At 37.9% G+C, this 17,941-nt stretch overlaps 1 protein-coding gene across 2 annotated transcripts in view; it reads right to left on the bottom strand.

The window, feature by feature from the left end:
• LOC113115415 (tyrosine-protein kinase receptor UFO-like) overlaps positions 1 to 17,941 on the bottom strand; it is a 1,029,470-nt gene that overhangs the window by 1,007,890 nt on the left and 3,639 nt on the right. For both annotated transcript variants that reach the window (XM_026282975.1, XM_026282974.1), the window contains exon 2: positions 15,684 to 15,891. In XM_026282975.1, coding sequence (XP_026138760.1) covers positions 15,684 to 15,891 — 208 coding nt within the window. The remainder of the gene's footprint in view (positions 1 to 15,683; positions 15,892 to 17,941) is intronic.

The following is a 17,941-nucleotide window of genomic DNA, read 5'->3' as shown; positions in this document are numbered from 1 at the left end:
GCATTTAGCTCTGTGTTATAATGGGGTGTATTGTGTGCATTTATGGCAATATTTTATTTGAAAAAAGCTCTTAACACAAGAATACATTCGTTTGTTTTGAACTTGTGACACTGTACGCGCTGATCGGAGGAGGTGATTTCAGATAGGCAGCCGCGAATATTTCATTTTCACCACAAACAGTTCAAAAACATCTGAATTTAGCTCTTGGTGTGTTCTAATTGGTGAATTGTGTGATATCGCTTTAATATTTTATTTTTAAAGCTATAAAACAAGAATAAACTCGTTTTTTTCTGAGCTCGTCATTCCACACGCTCCTGCTCAGAGCGGTGATTCATCTCTCGTGTTTCTCACGTATCACTGACCACACATCAATTATTAATGAGCCCTGACCGGTAATAATCATATATGTTGGTTTAGCTTGTCAGTGTGAATTAAATCTAAGTATTTATTTGTATTTTAACCGATTTAAAAATGAAACTAAAAGAGAGTCTCCTCCCTTTCAGTCGAATTTCCCTTTCAGGAAATTGAACCTGTAGGGGCGCATTTTCTCTCAGACAATGTAAGTCTCCAGCACATAATACTCAAACAGAGGGACAGAGTGAGATGAGATGTCTGACAGTTTTTTAATATTCTGTTATCCATACAGTGTTGTAAAGTCGTGAAACTATCCATATTTACTCAGAATGACTTTTTTTTTGTATGAAAAAAGGTTTTGAAGTGTTTGGAATTTAAAAATGCAGGACAATTAATAATTCCATTTTTACTGTCATTTAAAAAAATCACCACGACAAAACCGTTCAAGCTATCCAAAATCCATTGGCAATTTAAGTTGTTTAAAATGTTTTGGCATCATGTAGACAAAGTTTGGTGTGTATAGTGTTACTCTCCTCTGAGCAGTATGCATTAATTCACAACTAAATGTAAAAAAAAAACCACATTCAAATCAAAATAGCTGACTTCCTGTTGATCGTAGCTGATGACTGTGAATTAGAAAGTTGTCCGTCTTGATGAGAACAATTTTTGTACCGAGTTTGGTGTCTGTAGCTAAAACTAACCCCCCCACTTTTGACAAAAGGTGGCGCTATAGAGTGCCTCTTCCACGCCCTCTTATGAACTTTTGCCAGTGTCTAGTTATCATAAATACTGATATGTGTTCTGAGTTTGATGAAATTCTAAGCATGTTATATGCCTCAAAATCACCTGAGAAGTATTCCAGTTTAACATGTTGCCACGGCAACAATATTTTTAGATATCAATATCCCCCCTAGCAGATTAATATCGGCTGTGTTTTAACATTATTCTGATGAAGTTTGAAGCAAATCGAGTAAAAATAAGATGCTGAATTCAAAGCATTTTGAAAATGACACACTTCCTGCTGCCAGTTGGTGGCGCTATAACTTTGACTCCTAATAGTCACATATATGCGATCGACATCATACAACGAATAATCTGATGAAGTTTGATTAAAATCAGGAAATGTATGTGGATGGTATTAGACACTTCCTGTTTCTCATTTCTCGCCATAATTTCAACACCTCGCCACAAGAAAACCGTTCGAGATATCAAAAATCCCCTGGCAATTTTTCATCCCCAGTGTCTTGAGATCATGTTGACCGAGTTTGGCGGCAATCGAGTAAAAAACCTATGACAAGTATTTCAAATTCCAGAGCATACGCTTTTTACATAACTCTAAATAGCTGACTTCCTGTTGGGCGGAGCCTATGACATGCAATACGCAAGTTGTTCGGCACGATGAAGATCTATATGTGTACTGAGTTTCATATTAATACGTGCAAGTATGTGTGAGCTATACATCAACATTTATGACTGTGTTCCAGGGGGCGCTGTAGAGCCCCTGTGCCACGCCCGGGTCCCAGCCTCTGCAGGCTCCTTAAAGGCCACAGATTCCAAAGTGTGCGCAAACTTTCAAGAGTTTTTGAGTATGTTAAGGACCCCAAAAGCCCCCACAACTTTGACGACAAATATGAATAATAAACCCTAAATAGCCAACTTCCTGTTGGGCGGAGCCTATGATATGCAATACGAAAGTTGTTGGCACGATGAGATCTATATGTGTACCGAGTTTCATATAATACGTGCAAGTATGTGTGAGCTATAATCAACATCCATGATGTTTCCAGGGGGCGCTGTAGAGCCCCTGTGCCACGCCCGGTCCAGCTCTGCAGGCTCCTAAGGCCGCAGGTTCCAAAGTGTGCGCAAATTTTCAAGAGTTTGAGTATGTTAAGGACCAAAAGCCCCCAACCTTTGACGACAAATATGAATAATAAACCCTAAATAGCCAACTTCCTGTTGGGCGGAGCCTATGATATGCAATACAAAAGTTGTTTGTATTGATAGTTTATATATGTGTACCGATTTCGTGCGTCTACGTGCAAGTATGTATGATATATGGCCTCCTATTCCAGGGGCGCTGTGAGCCCCTGTGCCACGCCCGTGTTCAGTCTCTGCCCAGCCCTAATGGCCGCAGGTTCCATGGTGTGCCAATTTTCAAGACTTTTTAAGCATGTTAAGGGCCCCAAAAGCCCCCGAAACCTTGAAGAAAAATAATAATAATAAATAATAATAACAAATAATCCTAAGGAAAACAATAGGGCTCTCGCCCTCCAGGCTTGAGCCCTAATTAAAGCTGCAAGCAGCGATGAACGGGCCCTCGCACCCGGGCTCACCGGCAGCGAGTGGCTTTAGTTAATAGGTGAACGGTGAGAAATATGCGTTTAAACTCATAAATATAAGTAGAATATATCAATGTTTATTCCATATATGTGCCAATCTTCCTGTTGCCAGCAGGTGGCGCTATCATTATAATGGAATATTGGCCTTCAGATGTGTTCAGGGCAGGACTTTTATCGAACATGTGAGGTTTGGGGAGGATTGGACATTTTATTCCTGAGTTACAACAACATCCTATTTCATGGCAAAACAATGAAATTTGTCAGGCCGCCATGGACACGCCCTTTAACGAAACCTCAAGATCTTCGCAATTTAAGATCGCAAAAGGCTTTAGATTACACTGACCAAGTTTGGTGTTGATCTGAATAAATATCTAGGAGGAGTTCGTTAAAGTACAACCCCTGAAAATGGGCCAAAAAAACACTAATTTTGCAGAGAAAATTCCAAATAACTGACTTCCTGTTGGGATTCGGACTTCGTACCAAGAGACTTTTTCGTAGATATTGGTGTGTTACATGTGTGTACCGATTTTTGTACATGTACATGAAACATAGCTCAAGGCGCACTCCGTTTAAAGTGTATACGCACTCCGTTGAAAGTGTATAGGTGGCGCTATTGAGCCATTTTGCCACACTCGATGGAATATTGGCCTTCAGATCTGTCCAGGCCAGGACCCTTATCACACAAGTGAAGTTTGGGCAAGATCGGACATTTTATGCCTGAGTTATAACATCTTTTATTCCCATGGCGAGACATTGAACTTCATCACGGCGCCATGGACACACCTTTTAACAAAAACTCAAGATCTTCACAACTAAACATCACACAGGTCTTTAGATTAGACTGACCACAAAAAATACATTGATGTCATAAAATTTCTAGGAGTAGTTTGTCGCAGTGTAAAATATGTAACTTCCTGTTGCCAATAGGTGGCGCTATGACTATAACTGAATATTGGCATGTAGATCTGTTCAGGTCAAGAGTCTTATCCAACATGTGAAGTTTGGGGCAGATTGGACATTGTATGTCTGAGTTACAGCAACTTCCTTTATCATGGCGAAACATCGAAATTTGTCAGGCCGCCATGGACCCGCCCTTTAACGAAAGCTCAAGTCCTTCGCAATTTATTATCGCAAAGGGCTTTAGATTACACTGACCAAGTTTGGTGTTGATCTGAATAAATCTCTAGGAGGAGTTCGTTAAAGTACAACCCCTGAAAATGGCAAAAACAACAGCAATTTTGAAGGGAAAATTCAAAATAACCGACTTCCTGTTGGGATCCGGATTTCGTACCAAGAGACTTTTTTGTAGGTATTGGAGTGTTACATGTGTGTACCAATTTTTGTACATGTACGTGAAACATAGCTCGAGGCGCACTCCGTTGAAAGTGTATAGGTGGCGCTATAGAGCCATTCTGCCACACCCGGTGGAATATTGGCCTGCAGATCTGTTCAGGCCAGGACTCTTATCACACATGTGAAGTTTGGGGAAGATCGGACATTTTATGCCTGAGTTATAACATCTTTTATTCCCATGGCGAGACATCGAACTTCGTCACGGCGCCATGAACAAGCCTTTTAACGAAAACTCAAGATCTTCACAACTGAACATCGCACAGGCCTTTAGATTAGACTGACCACAAAAAAGACATTGATGTCATAAAATTTCTAGGAGTAGTTCGTCGCAGCGTAAAATATGTCACTTCCTGTTGCCAATAGGTGGCGCTATGACTATAACTGAATATGGGCATGTCAATCTGTTCAGGTTCGGAGTCTCATCAAACATGTGAAGTTTGGGGCAGATTGGTCATTGTATGTGTGAGTTATAGCAACTTCATTTTTCATGGCGAATCATCGAAATTCGCCAGGCCGCCACGGACACGCCCTTCAACGAAAAGTCAGGATCTTCGCAATTTAACATCGCAAAGGCCTTTAGATTAGGCATACCAAATTTGGTGTTGATTTGAAGAACTCTCTAGGAGGAGTTCGTTAAAATACAACACATGGAAATGACCAAAATTACACAAAATATGCTCATAATATTAAAAATAACCGACTTCCTGTTGGGTTTAGAATTTCGCTCCAAGAGTCTTTTTTGTAGGTATTGGTGTGTTACATATGTGTGCCAATTTTCGTGCATGTACGTGAAACATAGCTGGAAGGCTGTTGATTTTCTTGGTATAGGTGGCGCTGTCGAGCCATTTTGCCACACCCTCTTCTGAATCCTATATCAGACGAAAATTTTCACCAGGTTTGAAGCGTGTGCAAAGTTTCATGACTTTTTGAGCATGTTAAAGCCCTCAAAAATGCGATTCATTCGGGAGAAGAAGAAGAAGAAGAAGAAGAAGAATAATAAATTAAAGCTGCAAGCAGCGATGAACGGGCCCTCGCACCCGGGCTCCCCGCCAACGAGTGGCTTTAGTAAATAGGTGAACGGTGAGAAACATGCATTTAAACTCATAAATATAAGTGCAATATATCAAAAGTTTACTCCATATTTGTGGCCAATCTTTGTGTTGCCAGCAGGTGGTGCTCTCGTTATAATGGACTATTGGCCTTCAGATGTGTTCAGGGCAGGACTCTTATCGAACATGTGAAGTTTGGGGAAGATCGAACAAATTATGCCTGAGTTACAACAACTTCTCTTGCTGTGGCGAGACATCAAAAGTTGTCATGACGCCATGGACATACCCTTTAACAAAAACTCAAGATCTCCACAAGTTAACATTGCAAAGGCCTTTAGATTAGACTGACTACAAAAAATACATTAATCTCAAAAAAATTCTAGGAGTAGTTTGTCACAGCATACAACATGTCACTTCCTGTTGCCAGCAGGTGGCGCTATGACTATAACTGAATATGGGCATGTAGATCTGTTAAGGGCAGAAGTCTTATCTAACATGTGAAGTTTGGGGCATATTGGACATTGTATGCCGGAGTTACAGCAACTTCCTTTTCATGGCGAAACATTGAAATTTGTCAGGCCGCCATGGACCCGCCCTTTAACGAAACCTTCAAGATCTTCGCAATTTAACATCGCAAAGGCCTTTAGATTTAACTGACCAAGTTTGGTGTTGATCTGAATAAATCTCTAGGAGGAGTTCGTTAAAGTACAACCCCTGAAAATGGCAAAAACAACACCAATTTTGAAGGGAAAATTCAAAATAACCGACTTCCTGTTGGGATCCGGATTTCGTACCAAGAGACTTTTTTGTAGGTATTGGAGTGTTACATGTGTGTACCAATTTTTGTACATGTACGTGAAACATAGCGTCGAGGCACACTCCGTTGAAAGTGTATAGGTGGCGCTATAGAGCCATTCTGCCACACCCGGTGGAATATTGGCCTGCAGATCTGTTCAGGCCAGGACTCTTATCACACATGTGAAGTTTGGGGAAGATCGGACATTTTATGCCTGAGTTATAACATCTTTTATTCGCATGGCGAGACATCGAACTTCGTCGCGGCGCCATGAACAAGCCTTTTAACGAAAACTCAAGATCTTCACAACTGAACATCGCACAGGCCTTTAGATTAGACTGACCACAAAAAAGACATTGATGTCATAAAATTTCTAGGAGTAGTTCGTCGCAGCGTAAAATATGTCACTTCCTGTTGCCAATAGGTGGCGCTATGACTATAACTGAATATGGGCATGTCAATCTGTTCAGGTTCGGAGTCTCATCAAACATGTGAAGTTTGGGGCAGATTGGACATTGTATGTGTGAGTTATAGCAACTTCATTTTTCATGGCGAATCATCGAAATTCGCCAGGCCGCCACGGACACGCCCTTCAACGAAAACTCAAGATCTTCGCAATTTAACATCGCAAAGGCCTTTAGATTAGGCATACCAAATTTGGTGTTGATTTGAAGAAATCTCTAGGAGGAGTTCGTTAAAATACAACACATGGAAATGACCAAAATTACACAAAATTGCTCATAATATTAAAAATAACCGACTTCCTGTTGGGTTTTAGAATTTTGGTCCAAGAGTCTTTTTTGTAGGTATTGGTGTGTTACATATGTGTGCCAATTTTCGTGCATGTATGTGAAACATAGCTGGAAGGCTGTTGATTTTCTTAGTATAGGTGGCGCTGTCGAGCCATTTTGCCACACCCTCTTCTGAATCCTATATCAGACGAAAATTTTCACCAGGTTTGACGCGTGTGCAAAGTTTCATGACTTTTTGAGCATGTTAAAGCCCTCAAAAATGCGATTCATTCGGGAGAAGAAGAAGAAGAAGAATAAATATAGCTGCAAGCAGCGATGGCGGGCTCAAGCCACCAATGCCATCGCCACCCCCGGTGGCATCAGGTAAACTGTGCCCAGCGGGCACATGCATTCACAATATCCCTCTGGCAGTGAGGTTTTAAAGGATATGGCAGTTAAAGGGTTAATCCGAATCATCTAGACTTTAAAATCACATTCATAGAACAATATATATATATATATATATATATATATATATATATATATATATATATATATATATATATAACTTTAGTAACACTGTACAATAAGATTTCATTTATAAACATTATGTTAACATGAACAATATTTATATAGTATTCATTCATGTCAGTTAATATTACAAACTTAAACATGAAAACATTGTTTTATTGTGATTTTTTTCCAAGTACATTTTACCAATTCCAAACCATATCAATCTTAATAACTACCATTATTTTTTATTTAATCATTTATGAGTGCTATACAATAGTCCAGGAAAGCTGGAAGAGAAAAACTCCTCATATTCATGTGTGCAAAATTATAGGCATGTTTTCTTTTACAGATGAAATGCGCTAAAAAAGAGTTTTAACTCAAACTGTAAGGTCGAAATTATGAAATACCTATGAGAAATATCAAACACAAATGCAATACAGAAATGGATAAGTTAAGATTCGACCATTGTACAAAAAATACTGACTGGGTCATGAGGTCAGAAAAGAAGAAGAAAAAAGCAGGTCAAGAAGAACTGACAAAAAGAATTGCAAAATAATTAGTAATTAATGTGAAGATTAATTTTTAGTCAATTCTGCAAGACAGACTTTTCAGGAAAGGAGGTGGAATAAAAATGAGCTCCTAAATCTTAATCCTGGATTCTGGAAGATATATTCCTCAAACCATCGAACAAGAGGAGGTGGTGCTGGTCCTTCACGAGTCACTCTAATCTGTTCATAAAGCCTATATATAAAGACTTAATATATAGTATTTCACAATACTTCATGGTATTCTAATTAAATCATTTTTTGGAATCTTAAGTCTCTCAGAGTCCGACACCGAGTAATTCTGGAGACTCCAGGAAAGTGGCAGTTCTGTAAAATGTTGGCGCTGGAGACTAAATGCACCCTGATAGTTTCACACCTAATTCACTTAACACACACACACACACACATTACCCACAGTGACAGTGGGACTGAGTGACATCAGATGTATGATAGTTTTTTTTTAATTTTCTATCATCCATATAGTGTTGTATAGTCATGAAACTATGGTCATGAGACCAGTCATTCTGAGGAAATATGCCTCAGAATGACTGGTCTTCTATGTGTACATTTTTTTTTTTAAAGTGTTTAGAAGCTGCACTTTAAAAAAATAAAAAGACATTTACTGGTTCCTTTTTTACTATTATTTCAAAAAACATCACGGCAAAACCATTCAAGCTATCCAAAATTCATTCACACCTATTCTGTAAGATTAATTCTTTAAACAGTGGTAAAAGAGGATGTGGTGCTGATCCTTCAAGAGTCACTCAAAACGTATCTGTCCATAAAGCCTATAAAGAATTATTCTTAATATACAGTTCAAAATACTTCAGCTTGTTATTCTAATTAAGTGAGGGTCATTTTATCAGTAAAATATATACAATTCATTTTTTTTTGAAAGATTTCTATAAATGATTTAAATCATACTCGTTTCTACAATAATTATTTAAAAGTAATCCTATAGCTCCCTCTGGTGGCCATTATAGGTACTAAGAATTGCAAGCTTGATTTATAAGTTATGATAGTTTAAATTTTATGCTGGCTCTTGAAAGTGATAAAGCTATGAAACTTACTGTGCTTCCTTCAAATGAGGACTTCTACTTATATAAAAAATTATGAAGATTTAGAATGAAAAATTGTAAAGATATAGTAAAATAACTATTGTATTTTTTTATGTTACTTTAATAAATCTCTATGGCAACACCATTTAAGCTATCCTAAACCCATTCACAATTTAACATCTCAGTATATTGGCATCATGTTGAAAAAGGAGTATGGAGTAGTATGAGTAGGAGTATGAATTCATTTGCAGGCTTTATCATAAATCCACAATAAAATTTCTGAGTTCTGTATCAATCTGTGTTGTTGTTTGTTTATTTTTATCTTTTATTTTTCATAGGAAGATAACTTACTCTCATTTTTAATAAATGTGCTTATAAACCAAGGACAAGCTATTTATAGCTGTATTTATAAACTGCTTACTACTGACTATTAATATTGGGACAAGGCTTTATAAAGCATGAACTGACTATTTACTAATGAGTGCAGTTATTATAAAGTGTTATCAATGAATTTGCTAATGTTAACAAATTAGACATTATTTTACAGTGTTATCAAATCCTTAAATGACTCATAAGCATTTGTGAAAGTTCTGCTTGTATTACAGCTTAGTATTGATCTGTGATCTGAACAGATTTACTGTTACATCCATGAGATTATGTAAATTAAAATAAATATAATGTCACAGGATGTCATAGGTCAGTATCAAATGAGTTTGAAATAATTATTTGCAGCACAAATAAGGTTTTTTTAGGATTTTTAAAAATCCCTAAAACTGTCAGAAAAAGGTTAAGGCCTAAGCTATTTCTATGTGAGTGGCTAATTTTATTTTTGTTTTTATAATTGTAATACACAAACTATGAAATTATACAAAATGTATAAAAAGATAAATAAATAAATACGCACACATTAAAAAAGCAGCCAAGTCGAATGAGTTTCCTTTTTTATATAGATTAAAATTGAAGACAGAAGCAAGTGGTAAATGTGGTCACTTTAATATTCAAATCCAGTAGATCCAGTTTATGTTCACGTGGCTGTTTTCGTTTATAGTCGCCAAGCTATTATGTGTTTTGAAATAATCTTGTCCGTGATGTGTTCGTTCGTACGACGAAAGCCAGAATCCTGCAGCTCGAGAGATATGTTATTCTGCCAGTCGCGCTTTCAAATAGTCTTGCACACTCAAACAGGTCACAAACACCTGCATTTACCTCTTGTTGTGTTACAATGGGTTTATTGTGTGCATTTGTGGTAATATTTTATTTAAAAAAGCTCTTAAACAAGAATAAATTCGTTTGTTTTGAGCTGGACACTGTACGCGCTGATCGGAGGCGGTGATTTCAGATAGGCAGCTGCAAATATTTCATTTTCACACAAACAGTTCAAAAACATCTGAATTTAGCTCTTGGTGTGTTCTAATTGGTTGATTGTGTGATATCGCTGTAATAATTTATTTTTAAAAGCTTTAAAACAGGAATAAATTCGTTTTCTCTGAGCTCTTTACTCCAGACGCTAGTGATCACAGCGGTGATTCATCTCTCCTATTTCTCACGTATCTCTGGCCAGAAATAATTTATCCATGAGCCCTGAACCGGTAATAATCAGATATGTTGGTTTAGCTTGTCAGTGTGAATTAAATCTAAGTATTTGTTTGTATTTTTAACCGATTTAAAAGTGAAAGTAAAAGTTCGGGAATTGAACCTGTAGGGGCGCAATTTCTCTCAGACAATGGAAGTCTGAAGCACACATACTCAAACAGAGGGACAGAGTGAGATGAGATGTCTGACAGTTTTTTAATTTTCTGTTATCCATACAGTGTTGTAAAGTCGTGAAACTATGCATATTTCCTCAGAATGACTTTTTCATCTGTATGAAAAAATTCTTTGACGTGTTTGGAAGCTGCAATTTAAAAATACAATAATGATTCCCTTTGTAAGGTCATTTCAAAAAATCACCACGGCAAAACCATTCAAGCTATCCAAAATCCATTCACAATTTAAGTTCCTATCAGAAATACTGATGTGTGTTCAGAGTTTTGTGAAATTCTAAGTATGTTATTTGCCTCAAAATCACCTGAGAAGTATTCCAGTTTGACATGTTGCCACGGCAACAATTTTTTAGATATCAATATCCCCCTTGCAGATTTATATCAGCTGTGTTTTAACATTATTCTGATGAAGTTTGAAGCAAATCGAGTAATAATAAGATGCTGAATTCAAATCATTTTGAAAATGACACACTTCCTTCTGCCAGTTGGTGGCGCTATAACTTTGACTCCTAATAGTCACATATATGCGATCGACATCATACAACGAATAATCTGATGAAGTTTGATTAAAATCAGGAAATGTATGTGGATGGTATTAGACACTTCCTGTTTCTAATTTCTCGCCATAATTTCAACGCCTCGCCACGAGCAAACCGTTCGAGATATCAAAAATCCCCTGGCAATTTTTCATCCCCAGTGTCTTGAGATCATGTTGACCGAGTTTGGCGGCAATCGAGAAAAAAACCTATGACAAGTATATCAAATTCCAGAGCATGCGCTTTTTACATAACTCTAAATAGCTGACTTCCTGTTGGGTGGAGCCTATGACATGCAATACGAAAGTTGTTCGGCACGATGAGATCTATATGTGTACTGAGTTTCATATGAATATGTGCAAGTATGTGTGAGCTATACATCAACATTTCTGACTGTGTTCCAGGGGGCGCCGTAGAGCCCCTGTGCCACGCCCGGGTCCCAGCCTCTGCAGGCTCCTAAAGGCCACAGATTCCAAAGTGTGCGCAAATTTTCAAGAGTTTTTGAGTATGTTAAGGACCCCAAAAGCCCCCATAACTTTGACGAAAAATTTGAATACTAAACCCTAAATAGCCAACTTCCTGTTGGGCGGAGCCCATGATATGCAATACAAAAGTTGTTTGGATTGATGAGATTTATATGTGTACCGAGTTTCATACGTCTACGAGCAAGAATGTATGATATATGGCCCTCCATATTCCAGGGGGCGCTGTAGAGCCCCTGTGCCACGCCCGTGTATCAGTCTCTGCCCGGCCCTAATGGCCGCAGGTTCCAATCTGTGTGCCAATTTTCAAGACTTTTTAAGCATGTTAAGGGCCCCAAAAGCCCCCGAGACGTTGGAAAAAAATAATAATAATAATAATAATAATAATAATAATAATAAAAAATAATCCTAAGGAAAACAATAGGCCTCTCGCCCTTTGGGCTTGAGCCCTAATAAAAAACAAAGCAGATACAAGAGGGTCCTCGCACCTCGGTGCTCGGGCCCTAATAAAACTAGAAACTAAGACAAGACTATGAAAACAAACACAGAATGGCTTGGTATCTCAGCTATCACTAGGAGAGGGATATGTGCAGAACAATACTCAGCAGTGTGTGAGAAGAAGTCCAGTGCTTATAAAATGTGTCTGATGATTGTGCATGGTGTGATTGTTATCAAGTGAACCTGTGATTGGTGCAATGGATCATGGGAAATGTAGTCCAGGGTGTATTGTGTAGACTGAAAGTTTGTGTAGTGAATTAACAGCAGTCCAAAGACCGGATAATGACAGTTATATTATCCAAAAGAAATGGTGGTTTACTTTTAATCAGAGCATTAAAAGTGGTAGCCTATTTTAGTGAGCTAGGCTTCATGGATCTATATGCAAAATGTAAATATTCTCACATATTAAACCTATATTTGTCACAAGTATTTTTTTTTATATTTTAAAATTTTAATAAAACATCATGCATTTTTGACACGCACATACTATGTTATTCGTTACCTGTCCTTTATTTTGAACACTCATGGTCACTTGTATTTTTTCCTGTTAATGAAATAATTTTTAATTGGGGAGCCTTACATACATGACAAATATATCTACAGAAAGCGTGAAAATGTCTAAGATGAAAGATTAAATACTCCCTGATTATGTAACTGTGAAGGTTGCATTTCTCTTTAAAAGCGTGTCCATGTGGAGAGAGTCAGCTCCATGAATGTCATCTTGCAGCCGACAAGAAAACATAAGTTTATTAATAAATAATTAAAATGTCTCCTTTTCACAATTATTTTGTGACTTCTGCCTGTGCTTTGTGGAAACTTAATGCATATGCTTGAGCGTGGAATATATTAAGGCTCATTATGGATCAGACTATGTTAATTTAGTATAAATGTGCGACCAGTTAAATAACGACTTAAATTAATGACTACTAGTAACTAAAGTTTCTTTATGTGGGGGGCAGCCCTTTTAAAGTCTCTCTAGACATCTCTGTTAAAAGTTTTTAAAGCATTTTATGTGTTTGCGTACATTCTGCTTTCAGAACGGTCCGTAACGGAGAGATGACACTTTCAGACAGTTTATTTTGTCTCTCTTTTAGAGGCACCTCATGTCTCCTGGGAAAAAACAAAACCATATTATACTGTATGTAATACTCTGTATGTCATTGCAAAAATTGCAAAACTAAACCAAACGAGGCATTTGTAAAACAGACACTATGCCTAAACCTGCTCTGCAAGTTTGTTTGCTCATCAGAGATTCTTCATAAGAAAGAGCAAGAGATTCACACCTTTATTTCATCCCCCACAAGCTAGAACTGCCCCCAAACGCCAACCCCTTCCAGTTGGACTGAATCTGAAATCTGAAAACTGAATATCTAAGATATATATTTTTTTAATGGTGTAACATAAACCAGCGAACTGCATAATATCTTTATTAATCATTTTATATATTTTATTATTATTATTATTATTATTATAAAAAACACCACAATCCGGGATTTCTGAAATCACTGATTACTTTTTACCACTGGACTATGGGATAATTTGATAAACGAAACTTCCCTTTTCCATTGCATGTTTGCTCAAGACAGACGTGCTCTTCATTCATCTCACTTCTCAATAATAAAAATAACATTGTCATCAAGCAGATAATTATTGTGTATAATTACCTGCTTGTAGAGCTTTGCATTTCAGCCTTTCTCTATTTTACAGAAGCACAATGCTTTGTTATGAATAAGGGTACACCATTTACAGTTCCGAATGGAATATTAGTTTTATCTGTATGAGCAAAAATGACGGCATACTTCAAGTTGTTTCCACTGTCATGAAGAACAGAATGATATGATTGCACTGACGCCTCTGCATATTAACTTCCACTCTACACAAACGCTTATATGTCTACCAGTGCAGTTTTAAATGTTTAAACTAACTTTGGAATATGCTTTAAGTGTTTTATATCTACAGATTTAATTTTAAGCAAAGGCTAAATTGATCAAACGTGATCAACTCTAACAACTATCTGCATTCGACATCACTAAAAAAAAAAAGTTTCAAACATTTTTCTAAATTAATTAATAATGAAACAATAAAAATTATAACTTTTAAATTAAAAAAAACAAAACTGAACTATTTTAATGGTGAGAGAGAGAAAAGAGACACGGCTCCAGTCGGCCTTGGGCCGAGGACACTGATCAGCTGTGGGCCAAGGGTTGCTATAGGGCTTCAGTTTTAAAGTGACGTGACATTCAGCTAAGTATGGTGACCCATACTCAGAATTCGTGCTCTGCATTTAACCCATCTGAAGTGCACACACACAGAGCAGTGAACACACACACACACACACACACACACACTATGAACACACACGGAGCAGTGTTCATCATTTATGCTGCGGCGCCCGGGGAGGAGTTTTGGGTTCGATGCCTTGCTCAAGGGCAGTCGTGGTATTGAGGGCGTGCAGGGCTCTAACTGATTTCAGCGTTTGGAAATAATGTTGTGAATCAGGGGTTGTTTTCTAATTAAATGACAAAATTATTAAGTTGTATTGTGTTGTCTAATTTATTTATATATTTTTTTATTTATTAAATTTTCTGCAGTGTAGTGATATCCAGTTTGCGAACAAATTATTCGTTGTAATGACTTCCTTTGCGATGATTGCCCTTGATTCAAGCCTTCGGTTTACCCGCGCTCATAACACTAGCACAGAATCAGTTCAGAATCAATCACCAAAAGAATCAGTTCAGTTCAGACGCTCTGTGTGTCGGTCTGCTTCACACTGAATCACACGTGCGCAGTATCATCAGCTCCTCGGTTCTCGAATCGGACGCGTCTGACAGAAACGGTTCTTGACTCGTGAACGAGTCAGTCTTTTGTTCATTATCTGGCTCGGCTCGGTGTTCATCTTCAGTTCTCTCTTCACAGCAGTTCAGTCAGTGTACTGTGTGAGTACATGAATTACTCCGGGATATTGGTTTGTTTTAACTCAGAGGGAGTGTCAGCCACATTAAAAAAGTGAACAGCTTTAGTCATTTGTGGATTAATGAGTATTAGAAATGCGAACCGTTTAAAACAATTCAGTTCGATTTGGTGAACTGGTTCAAGAAGATCCGGTTACATCGAATGATTCGGATATCACAAACTGCTTTGTTTTGAACTCTCTCTCACAGACACGGAAGAGAAGACAATGCTGAATAAAGTCATAGTTTTTGCTATTTTTGGACCAAAGTGTATTTCCAATGCTTCAGAATATTCTAACGGACCCTCTGATGTCACATGGACTACTTTGATGATGTTTTTCTTACCTTTCTGGACATGGACAGTAGACCGTACACACAGCTTCAATGGAGGGACTGAGAGCTCTCGGACTAAATCTAAAATATCTTAAACTGTGTCCTGAAGATGAACGGAGGTTTCACGGGATTGGAACAACATGAGGGTGAGTTATTAATGACATAGTTTTGATTATTGGGTGAACTAACCCTTTAATGTGACTAATGCCAAAATATGTGCTAGAACTAGGCCTAGATAAAACATTTTTTTAATTGCGATGCAAATTAAGTCTCATGAACGTGCAGCCTTGTACACATAGATATGTATGCTTGTACAGTGGAACAACGGCCAAGGTCAGGATTTAAAAATAAATAAAAAATAGGTGGAAATAGGTATTCCTACCTGAGGTCACTAATAACCACCCAGCCGTTCTCATCCACGGGGAGCTGCATCTGGTTGGTGTCAGCAAACTCCAGCGGCTGTCCCTCCTTCAGCCAGAGCACGTCCAGTGGTCCCTGGCCCTCGCCGTCCACTCGCAGGATACACTGGACAACCACTGGCTTCCCAAGAGAGGAGGTCACGTTCCCTGGGCTCTCCACGAAACGTAACCCTACACAGTGCAGGAAAATCATGGAGAAACCATTAGGTTAACAGTAAAGTCCAGTTTAGCACTTTAACTTCCATAACCTCTGTTTGCTTTGAAGAGCAGTTGAGTTAAACAAATGTGTGGTACTTTGGTGCTGAATAATTGCCATATTATGGTGTTATATGGTGCTCCAAACCTGGTACATGACCACAAAATGATGGTGTTTTTTTTTTTTGGCTTTGTGTTTTTTTGTTAATGTCATGTTATTTGCTGTAGTTTGAAGAGCTGTTCGTCATATTGGAGGGCTTCCTCATCTTTTCTGAAGATTAAATAAATCATGTCTATATTAAACTAGACCAGATCTACATCAGTGGTTCCCATCCCTGGTCCCTAGTCTCACAGATGAGTTGATGAGCTGAACCAGGTGTGATGGGACTGAGGACCACCCTGGTTCTTGGTGGTCACTACGAGTCCATCAATGTTATTTTCATCTTAAGATACGGCTCAATTCCTTCCATTTAAGTATAAGTGAGTTTTTGCTCCCTTGCAGTATGAGTAAACATCACATGAACTTATCAGTCATATCTCCTTGTCAATGCCATTGGGGTGGTGTAACTTTGTGAAATTATATTGTATTCCAAAGGGAGGTATTCAAAAACACAAACAACTCTGTCACGCATGGACTTTTTATGAGCACATGATGGTAGATTGGCTCTCTGTTCAACACTTTCTATTGGCTCCAAGCATTTCCATCTCCCTAGAGGACTGAAATGTTTTAAATTCCCGTGTGGGCATGGAGCCGATAACAAGCTCTGCAGCTGAAGCCGGACAGATAGCAGAGGCGTGTAATCCAGCATTAGGCCAGTTCCGTGTAGGTTCGCTACGGATGATGCAACTCATTCCGAATTCCTTCCTGCTTAATAACTCCAGTTTCTCAAGGCTGTCAGACACTGCCCTGACCCATAACCTTTAACCCCATGAAGATTATTTCATCCAGAGTGACATGGCATCTCATCTGCATGTGCCTGCACAGCAAAATCCCCAGTGTTAATTTAACACTCTGAGTGTGGACACATATAAACACTGAAGCAGAGTTAAAAGTAACACTGAAGCGGAGTTGAAGTTAATGAGGTAATTAAGAAGTTAATTGAGTTATGATTGACCATTATTGAAGACACCTGATGTTAACAAGCAGAATCACCAACCGAGAAAATCACAATTTGTGTGTCACCATTATAGTGGTCAGTGTTTGCTTTAGTTGGGATCTTGGCTTGTAACTTTTTAACTTTCAAATTTGTGTGTCAAGCCAAGAGCAAAAATCATTGGGTGTTGATGATTATGTTTTAATGTAACCGTTGCTTGACCTTAATCACTGAACTCATCTACAGTCTGTTCTCTTCTGATTGATCATTTTCAATTGTAACTGCTCTGATTCCACAACAAAAGAGTCTGTATCTACTATACATTTTGAGGCTTCTTTTGTGATTCTGTGATTGAGATTTTTTTTTTTATTAAAGAGTCTTTATTTTAGGCACACACAGATAAAAAGAATCAGAATATGAATCTCAACAACGGTGACAAACAGCATATTCAGATAAACAGATCTACTCTGAACATCACAAAACGAGATACTAAAAATTCACATAAAAACAGCAAAAATAAAATATATTTAGAATAAAAAGTTAAAAAGACCGTTCAGCTCATAATTCATGCCGCAATGCATGATGGGAGCCATGGATGAGTTTTTATTGGCTACAACATGCTTTTTTGATGGTCAATATTGTTGTGATGCTCACGCTGATTCTTGATGTCTGTGTGTCTAAACTAAAGAACCTTTTCTTTATGTAGAGCTAACTTTTAAAAACATGCTGAATCACTTTTTTATCCACCTAATGTATGTACACAGTGAAGAAACCTGAACGCCAGCATTCAGGTCACTCCATGACAATTAGTCCAAACCACAATCAAAACCATAAGATTGCCTTGGCTCTAGTTTGTCTGTTTGTTACAACTCCGTTTACACAGCAACACAAAATCTGAAGTTAATAACTGAAGGGTCAAGATCCCAACTAAA

This window comes from Carassius auratus, chromosome 15, assembly GCF_003368295.1.
Source record: "Carassius auratus strain Wakin chromosome 15, ASM336829v1, whole genome shotgun sequence".
Lineage (NCBI taxonomy): Eukaryota > Metazoa > Chordata > Actinopteri > Cypriniformes > Cyprinidae > Carassius > Carassius auratus.
Note: the sequence above shows the minus strand (reverse complement) of the source record. Positions and strands in the feature narration are given on the sequence as shown.